Source organism: Colobus angolensis, unplaced genomic scaffold, assembly GCF_000951035.1.
Source record: "Colobus angolensis palliatus isolate OR3802 unplaced genomic scaffold, Cang.pa_1.0 Scaffold393, whole genome shotgun sequence".
In the NCBI taxonomy this organism is placed as follows: domain Eukaryota; kingdom Metazoa; phylum Chordata; class Mammalia; order Primates; family Cercopithecidae; genus Colobus; species Colobus angolensis.
The window spans coordinates 1,494,938-1,505,187 of record NW_012117299.1 but is presented as its reverse complement, the minus strand read 5'-3'; the positions used below and the strand labels follow the sequence as shown (position 1 = coordinate 1,505,187).

The 10,250-nt window shown below is 37.5% G+C and overlaps 1 protein-coding gene across 1 annotated transcript in view; it reads right to left on the bottom strand.

Annotated features, from left to right (window-relative positions):
- The window catches only part of SENP7 (SUMO1/sentrin specific peptidase 7), a 210,737-nt gene that overhangs the window by 82,236 nt on the left and 118,251 nt on the right, over positions 1–10,250 (bottom strand). Inside the window, exon 6 of the mRNA XM_011955045.1 lies at positions 7,062–7,256. Within this exon, the coding sequence (XP_011810435.1) occupies positions 7,062–7,256 (195 nt within the window). The remainder of the gene's footprint in view (positions 1–7,061; positions 7,257–10,250) is intronic.

The following is a 10,250-nucleotide window of genomic DNA, read 5'->3' as shown; positions in this document are numbered from 1 at the left end:
CACAAGTATACATATGTAACAAACCTGCACGTTGTGCACATGTACCCTAGAACTTAAAGTATAATAATAAATTAAAAAAAATTTAAAAATTAAAAAACTAAAAAATAGAATGAAGGGCAGAAACCATGTGATCACCGCAATAGATGCAGAAAAAGCATTTGATAATATTCAATATTCTCTCATGATAAAAACTCTCAAAAAACAGGCACAGAAGTAACACACTGCAACGTGATTAAGGCCATATATGACAAATCCACAGCCAAATTATACTAATTGAATAAAAATCTGGAAGCCTTTCCTCAAAGAACTGGAACAAGACAAAGATGCCCACCTTCACCACTCTTATTCAACACAGTCCTAGAAGTCCTATCCAGAGCAATTAGGTAAGAGAAAGAAATAGATGGACCCAAATTAGAAAAGAGGTAGTCAAATTATCCCTCCTTCCAGATGACATGACCACACATATAGAAAAACCTAAAGACTCCATCCAAAAACTCTTATAACTAATAAATTCATTAACATTGAGGACACTGAATCAACATAGAAAAATCAGTAGCATATACCAACAATGAACTAGTTGGGGAAAAAATAAAATAATTCCACTTAGAATAGCTATGGAATAAAATACCTATGAATAAATTTAACCAAAGAGTTGAAATATCTCTAAATTGGAAATTACAAAACACCAATGAAAGAAATTAAAGAGGACATAAACAAATGGAAAGATACCCCAAGCTCATGGATTAGAACTAATAGTGTTAAAATGACCATACTTCCCAAAAGAATCTACAAATAAAATGCAATCCCAATCAAAATGCCAATGATATTCTTCCTAGAAGTAGAAAACCCAATCCAAAAAGTCGTATGGAACCACAAAAGATACCAAATAACCAAAGCGATACTAAGCAAAAAGAACAACGCTGGAGGCATCACACTACCTGACTTCAAAATACATTACAAAGCTATAGTAACCAAAACAGCATGACATTGGTATAAAAACAGTTGGGTGTGGTGGTACACATCTGTAGTCCCAGCTATTCAGGAGGCTGAGGAGGGACGATTGCTTGAAGTCAGCAGTTCAAGGGTACAGTGAACTATGATTGTGTACTGCACTACAGTCTGGATGACAAAGCAAGACCCTGTCTCTTTAAAAAACAAATACACAGACCAATGGAACAGAACAGAAAACCTAGAAATAAATCCCCATATTTAGAGCCAACTGACTTTCAACAAAGGCACCAAGAACATATACTACAAAAGGATACCCTCTTCAATAAATGTTGCTGGGAAAACTAGATATCCATATGCAGAAGAATGAAACTATACCCCATTTTCACCATATACAAAAATCTACTCAAAATGGGTTAAAAATTTAACCATAAGACCTGAAAATGTAAAACTTCCAAAAGAAAACAGGGGAATAACTATATGACATTGGTCTGAGCAATGATTTTTTAGATCTCACCCAAAAAGCACAGGGAACAAAAGCAAAAAACAGACAAAAGGGATTACATCAAAATTAAAAGCTTCTGCACAACCAATGAAATCATTTTCAGAGTGGAGAGACAACCTATAGATTGGGAGATAGTCACAAATCTTACATCTCACTAGGGATACATACATACCTAAAATATGTAAGGAAACTCAAACAACTCTATAAAAAGCAAACAAATAATCCAATTTTAAAAATGTTTAACAGAATGAATAGACATTTATTAAAAGAAGATATACAAATGCCCAACAGACATATGAAAAAATGCTCAACTTCACTAATTAGGGAAATATAAATGTCTTAGTCTGTTTCGTATTGCTGTAACTGAATACCTGAGACCAGGTAATACAATATAATGAACAGAAATTTATTTAGCTCACAGCTAATCAAGCTGAAAAGTTCAAGACTGGGTGGCCACATCTGGCAGCTTCTAGTGAGGGCTTCCTGCTCTTCATAGCATGGTAGAAAAGTGTAAGAGGAAGCAGGAGTGTGCAAAAAGACTAAACAAGACAAACAGGTTTATAACAACTCATTCTCATGGGTACATGTGGTATTTGGTACATGCACAGAATGTGTAATGATCAAGTAAAATTATCTGGGGTATCCATCACCTCAAGTATTTATCATTTCCATGTGTTGGGAACATTTCAATTCCTCTCTTCTAGCTATTTTGAAATATACAATGCACTACAGCTACCCTACTCTGCTACTGAATATTAAAACATATTATTTCTATCTAACTATATAGTAGCCATTAACCAAATTCTCTCCATTGTCCCCAACCACACATACACTTCCCAGCCTCTAGGGCTTGTAATTCTACTCTCTGCCTCTATGAGATCCACTTATTTAAGTTCTCACATACAAGAGAGAACATCCAATCTTTATCTTTCTGTGCCTATCTTATTTCATGTAATGACCTCTAGTTCCATCCATGTTGCTGCGTATGACAGGATTTCATTCTTTTTTATGGCTGAATGGTATTCCATTGTGTATACAGACACCATATTTTCATTATCCACTGATGGACACTTAGGTTGATTCTGTATATTTGCTATGGTGAATAGTACTGCAAAAAAATATGATAGGTGCATGTATTTCTTCGGTATATTGACTTCCTTTCCTTTAGATAAATACCAGTGGCAGGACCACTGGATTGTACAACAGTTCTATTTTTATGTTTCTTTTTTAAATTGGGGGGGGGTTTGTTTGTTTTTGTTTCTATTTTTTTAATCTATTTCAGTTTTCTGAGAAATCTCTATACTGCTTTCGATAATAGTTACACCAATTTACATTCCCACCAAGAGTGTATGAGTTTCCTTTTCTCCACATCCTTGCCAGCATCTGCTATTCTTTGTCTTTCTAACGGCCATTCTAGCTGAGGTAAGATGATATCTCATTGCAGTTCTGATTTGCTTTTCCCTTATAGTTAGCAATGCTGAGCACTGTTCACATACCTGTTTGCCATTTGTATGTCTTCTTTTGAGAAACGTCTTTTTATGTCACTTGCACACTTTTTAGTGGGATTATTTGTTTATTTTTACTGTTGAGTTGTTTGGATTCCTCATATATTTTGGGTATCAGTCCCTTCTTGGATGAATAGTTTACAAACATTTTCTCCCATTCTGGAAATTGTCTCTTTACTCTGTTGACGGGTTGGCTCTTTAGCTGTGCAGAAGCCATTCAGCTTAATATAGTCTCATTTATGTATTTTTTGTTGTTGCCTGTGCTTTTGAGGTCTTAGTCATAAAATCTTTGCCTAGACCAATGTCCAGAAGCATGTCCCCTATGTTTTCTTCCAGTAGTTTTATAGTTTCAGGTCTTACATTTAAAGTATTTAATCCATCTTGGGTTTATTTTTATATGTGGTGAGATACAGGGGTCTAGTTTCACTCTCCTGCATATTTTCCCAGGATCACTACTGAAGAGGGTGTCCTTTCCCCAGTGTATGTTCTTGGTACCTTTTGTTGAAAATCAGCTGGCTGTAAATACATGGATTTATTTATAGGTTCTCTGTTCTGTTACATTGGTCTATGGGTCTGTTTTTATACCACGCTGTTTTGGTTACTATAGCCTTGTAATATATTTTGAAGTCAGGTAGTGTAATGCCTCCAGTTTTATTCTTTTCACTCAGGACTGCTTTGGCTATTTGGGCTCTTTTTTAATTCCATATGATCTTAGGGTTAAGATTAACAAATTCATCTTAAGGGAAGAAAGAACTAAAGTTTGGTTTAAGGAGTTCACTATTTGTTAAACTAAATGGGGAGGCTAACAAAGCTATAACAATTGCTTTGGCAGCAACGGTGATGACAACAGTGGACTCAGGAACACATGTTGGCACCCTCATTGTAGAATATTTCAGTAACATCAACTACAGCAATACCCTTTAATAGTACTTTTGATATCAGTACCAATAAGAGAGACACAAAAATAATGACTTTTAATAATCACCTACTAACTTCCTGGCATTATACTTGGGACTTTACATGGATCATCTCGTTAAATCTGCACACTAACCCAATATGGTGTGTATTATTATCCCTGTTTTAAAGACAGGGTAAGAAACTTGCCCAAGGTAAGTCAGTGTATTAGCAGTATAGCTAATATCTTAATCCAGATGTCTAGGTCCAAAGTTTATGCTTATTCCAAATACATGAATCAAGTAAAATTACCACCAAGAGAATGAAATTTCAAAGTCCACATCAAAACCACCTGGAAATTTCACATCTATTTAGAAAGGATTTAAAGGACAGCTAGTGTTCCCACTGAATAGTTTTGGGGAATGACCGGAAATATTATACCTATTAATATTATTAAACCTTAGCCCCAGAATGGCATTAAGGCAGAAGTGTACAGATTACAATTTGATTGTTTCATACAATCTTCAAAAGTGTGACTTTTCGTAACAGCATAAATGTGCACTGACATCATCTGAGTTCCATGGCAATGGTATATCTTGAGTTCTCTTTTAATCTTTTTTTTTTTTCTCATCATTTGACTTAAAGCTCAATCATCACAACTTCATCTCCAACAGAAAGTACCTTCAATAATATTTTCATTTATTTTATTTATAATATTTTATGGGCACAAAGAATTCTCAGAAGTGAGATTTAAAAGAAAAGGAAAAGAACATTTTTGTGAGGTAGGTAGGGGATTCAAAATTACTTCTCTTTTTACAACTCAGAAAACTGAAGCTTACATTAAATGACATAAGCATTAACTGAAGTGCAAAAAATTTAGTATACATTGAACTAAGTACTAAGTATATGCAAATAAGACACAATACCTCTTCTCCTCAAGGAGCTCATGGTATAGCAGAGGAGGTGGAAACAAACAGCTATACTGCAGTGTGGATAGATACTTTTGTTGTTGTTGTTGTTGTTATTGTTATTTTTTGAGACGAAATTTCATTCGTTGCCCAGGTTGGAGTGCAATGGGGTGGTCTCAGCTCACTGCAACCTCCCCCTCTCAGGTTCAAGCAATTCTCCTGCCTCAGCATCCCGAGTAGCTGGGATTACAGGTCCCTGCCACCACACTCAGCTAATTTTGTATTTTCAGTAGAGACAAGGTTTCACCATGTTGGTCAGGCTAGTCTCGAACTCCTGACCTCAGGTGATTCACCCACCTCCACCTCCCAAAGTGCTGGGATTACAGGCGTAAGCCACTGTGCCTGGCTGTTGTTGTTTTTGAGACAGGGTCTTGCCCTGTCACCCAGGCTAGAATGCAGTGGCAATCACAGTTCGCTGCAATCTTGAACTCCTGGGCTCAAGCGATCCTCCCACCTCAGCCTCCCAAGTAGCTGAGACTACAAGTATGCACCATCACACCTGGCTCATTTTTTTTCATTTTTAGCAGAAACAAGATCTCACTATGCTGCCTAGGGTGGTCTTGAACTCCTGGCCTCAAGTGATCCTTCTGCCTCAGCCTCCCAAAGGGCTAGGATTATAGGCATGAGCCACTTGATAGATACATTACTAATTTCCCCAATTACACATTAAATTTAGTAACTGAATAATGTCACTGAAATTCTCATTTTGGGAAGAAAACTTAGAAAGAGACCTAATAAAGTATAAAGTTAAAATTGTCATTACTAATTCACTAAGTAGAACCTAGGTGAAAATAAAAAATATTTTCGAAAAGAAGAAAAATTCAAGCATTCATAGAAAATAAAGAGTTTAAAATAATAAAATTTGTTGCAGATCTTTAAAAAGGCAACTATAAGTACTATTTAATGTAATTAGATTTACAATAGAAATACATACCATTAGTTAGCTTTGGATGTTTCGGGGGGAAAAAATTAAGATAATCAACTTTTCATTTATATAAAAAGTATCCTACAGGCTGAACACAGAAAATAAAAAGAGAAGCTTCAGAAGCTTGTGGCAAATGGAAGTTTATAAATCTAACAGAATTCACTAACTGACCATCCCTAGCTTTGTGCCACAGATGTTTTCTTATTTCCAGTCCACACACAATCCTCTCCTAGAGCTTAAAACAAAGGCAACTTAAGATCTGCATTCCTCTTACTGGCACAACAAGCTACGTTTGTCAATGGAATTCAGCTTTTCCATTTGTTAATGGAAAATCTCAGACCATTTTTTAAGGAATGTGTTCAGTCATTCATTCAAAAAATATTTACTGAGCACTAAGTACTAGTTAAAATTCTAGAGTCTGAATATAAAAATAACGGACAAGGCCGGGCGTAGTGGCTCACGCCTGTAATCCCAGCACTTTGGGAGCCTGAAGCAGGCAGATCGTGAGGTCAGGAGATCGAGACCATCCTGGCTAACATGGTGAAACCCTATCTCTACTAAAAAAAATACAAAAAATTAGCTGGGCATGGTGGCACGTGCCTGTCGTCCCAGCTACCTGGGAGGCTGAGGTAGGAGAATCGCTTGAACCCGGGAGGCAGACGTTACAGTGAGCTGAGATTGCACCACTATACCCCAGCCTGGGCTCAAACTCCTGGGCTGAAGCAATCCTCCGACTTCAGCCTCCCAAAATTCTGAGATTACAGGTGCGAGCCACTGCATCTAGCCTGGAGTGTATTTTTAAGTCTCCAGACCTTAAATTGGTGGGTTTTATATCAAATGCACTATATAAGCCTGACATCTTCTTAAACAGAAGATGTATATTTGATATATAAACAGAACGAGACTCCACCTCAAAAAAATTAAAAAAAAAACAAAAATAACAGACAAGACTGAATGGGTGGATGGATAGATGGACAAATAGAACAGAAAAAGAGAGGGGAATACACTAATGTCAGAGGAATGGATTTCAATTACACCAGACAAACTGGGATACTGAAATAGGTTACCAGATTTTCATTAAGTGTCTGTATTCATTTTTCCAAAACACAAGTACGGTGACCAGTGCTTCTGAAACACATTATTAGCCATGGACTGTTGGTTCCAATAGCCAATCCAACCACCAGGGGAGAAAAATAATACCAACTTTCAGAGCACATTTACCTCACATTTAGCAATAATGTATCTGTGAAAAAGAACAGGGAAGGATACATCAAAATAAATATAATTATTCTGAGTAAAGTTATCACTAAACATACCTTTCAGATAAATAACAGCTCTTGTGAGGGTTTAGACTTTGATAAGATTCTAGGCTGCCATCAGATGATGAAGAAAGTTGCTCTGATTGCAAGTTGTCTGTATCACTCAAACTTCCCTCGGTTACAGGTGGGGTCCTTATGTATTTTCTTCCTAACTCCGTTCCCAGGACATTCGTCAATATAACTCTGGGTATCCTGTCACATAGAATAACAAACACTGTACTGTACTGAGAAGTTTTCAGTTAAAAAAAAAATGTATTCCAGGAAGTTGAATTTCCAAGCATTGCCATCTTAGCACAAGAAAGCTGTTCGAACTATACCACCCTAGAAATTAACCCATAAATACTTAAAAATTTAGAAAAACACAATCTTTTTGTTTCTAGAAGCGCTTGTTTCTTATCACTTACAGCATAGATTAGCCTATCACTACAACGTCTTTAATTATACTAATGGATACCGCTGAGGGGCTTAAAATTTTAACAAGTTCTTCTCTAAAACATGCTTTCTTTCCTTTTCCAGAAATTATTAAAAACACAGCTTACTACAAATCAAGAAATCTTTGTTCTTCTCATTTAACAGAAAGGTCTTTGATAAGTAATTTCCACACTTGCAATTGGGAAATGACAAATGATAAATCCAACAAGGTATCATTCAGACTACATCTCTGGTAATGAAAGATTCCATAACTGAAACAGCACATATAATGGTGATAACATATATGCTAATATATTATAGCATCAGGAAAAGAGTCAATACATTTAAATGTTTAGAAAATTAAAGTTTTTGTTTAGTTGGTTTTCCTTTTTTGAGACAGGATCTCACTCTGTTGCCCAGACTGGTATGCAGTTATACAATCACAGCTCACTGCAGCCTCCACCTCCCGGCTCGAGTAATCCTCCCACCTCAGCCTCTTAAGTAGCTCGGACTATAAGCACAAGCCACCACGCCCAGCTAACTTTTTTATTTTCTGTGGTGACAATGTCTCATTATGCTGCCCAGGCTGGTTTCAAACTCCTGGGCTCAAGCAATCCTCCGACTTCAGCCTCCCAAAATTCTGAGATTACAGGTGCGAGCCACTGCATCTAGCCTGGAGTATATTTTTAAGTCTCCAGACCTTAAATTGGTGGGTTTTATATCAAATGCACTATATAAGCCTGACATCTTCTTAAACAGAAGATGTATATTTGATATATAAAGAAGTACATTTGGTATAAAATTAGCGCAATCTTTACTTTGTTGGCCAGCCATTATTACAAACATTACTTTGCCACACTACAATAATGCCTTCGATATTGATACTCAGCCCAGAATTCACTGACCCAAGCCATATTATTGTGACTTTTTTAAGTTCTTTTTATGCAATTTTAAAGTTTTTCTAACTCCTCTTTATTAGATGCCCGGTTGACTGTTATCGATATGCCACTAGCAATACTTTACTTATATTTTGTTTGTAAGAAACAATATACAGAAAGGGCCAGAGTACAAGCATACCTCATTTTATTGTGCTTCACTTTACTGCACCTCACAGATACTGTGTTTTTTTACAAATGCAAGGTTTGTGGCTACCTTGAGTAGAACACATCTATCAGCATGATTTTTCCAACACCATGTGCTCACTTTGTGTCTCTGTGTCACATTTTTGTAATTCTCAAAATATTTCAATCTTTTCATTATTATTTTATCTATTATGATGACCTGTAATCAGTGATCTTTGATGGCACAACTGTAATTGCTTTGAAGCACCACAAACCACGCACACATAAGACATTGAACTTAATTAACAAACGTTGTGTGTGTTCTGACTGCTTCACCTACCAACCATTCCCCTATCTCTCTCTCCTCAGGCCTCCTCCCTATCCCCTGAGACACAGCAATATTGAAATTATGCCAATTAATAGCACTACCATGGCCTCTAAATATTCTCGTGAAAGGAAGAGTCACAAGTCTCTCACTTTAAATCAAAAGCTAGAAATGGCCGGGTGTGGTGGCTCACACCTGCAATCCCAGCACTTTGGGAGGTCAAGGTGGGACAATCACTTGAGGTCAGGAGACTGAGGCCAGCCTGGGCAACATGGCAAGACTCCATCTCTACAAAACATAATTAACGAGACATCCAGCCATGGCAGTACATGCCTGTAGCCCAAGCTACTTGGGAAGCTGAGAGTGGAGCATCACTTGACCCCAGGAGTTCAAGGCTGCAGAGAGCTAGGATTGCGCCACCTCTGTTTGCCTGGGAAAGAGAGCAAGTCCTTGTCTTAAAAAAAAAAAAAAAAAAAACAGAGAGAACTAAAGCTTACTAAACTTAGTGTGGAAAGCATGTTGAAAGCTGAGACAGGCTGAAAGCAAGACTGCTTGCTGCAAAGAGTCAAGTTGTGAATGCAAAAGAATAGTTCTTGAACAAATTTAAAAGTGCTACTCCTGGCCAGGTGCAGTGGCTCACACCTGTAATCCTGGCACTTAGGGAGGCTGAGGCAGGTGGATCACTTGAGGTCAGGAATTTGAGACCAGCCTGGCCAACATGGTGAAACCCCATCTCTACTAAAAATACAAAAATTAGCCAGGTGTGGTGGCAGGCACCTGCAATCCCAGCTACTCAGGAGGCTGAGGCAGAAGAATCACCTGAACCCAGGAGGCTGAAGTTACAGTGAGCCGAGATACTGCCACTGCATTCCAGCCTGGGCGACAGAGTGACACTCCATCTCAAAAAAAAAAAAAGAAAAAGAAAAAAAAATTGCTACTCCTATGAACACACAAATAGTAAGAAAGCAAAACAGTCTTACTGATGATATGGAGAAAGTTATAGTATTCTGAATACAAGATCAAATCAGCCACAACATTCCCTTAAGCCAAAGTCTAATTCAGAGCAAGATACTCTCTTCAATTCTATGAAGACAGAGAGGTTAGGAAGCTGCAGAAGAAAAGTTGGTTTACAAGCTTTAAGAAAAGAAGTTGTCTCAGCCTGGACAACATAGTAAGACCCCATCTCTACAAAAAAATAGAAAATATTAACTGAGTATGGTGGCATGCACCTGTAGCCTCAGCTACTTGGGAGACTGAGGTAAGAGGATCACTTTAGCTTGGGAGGTCAAGGTTGTAGTGAGCCATGATGGTGCCAGCTGGGAGGTCAAAGCTGAAATGAGTCATGCTGGGCAACAGAATGAGACCCTGCCTCAAAAAAAAAAAAAAAAA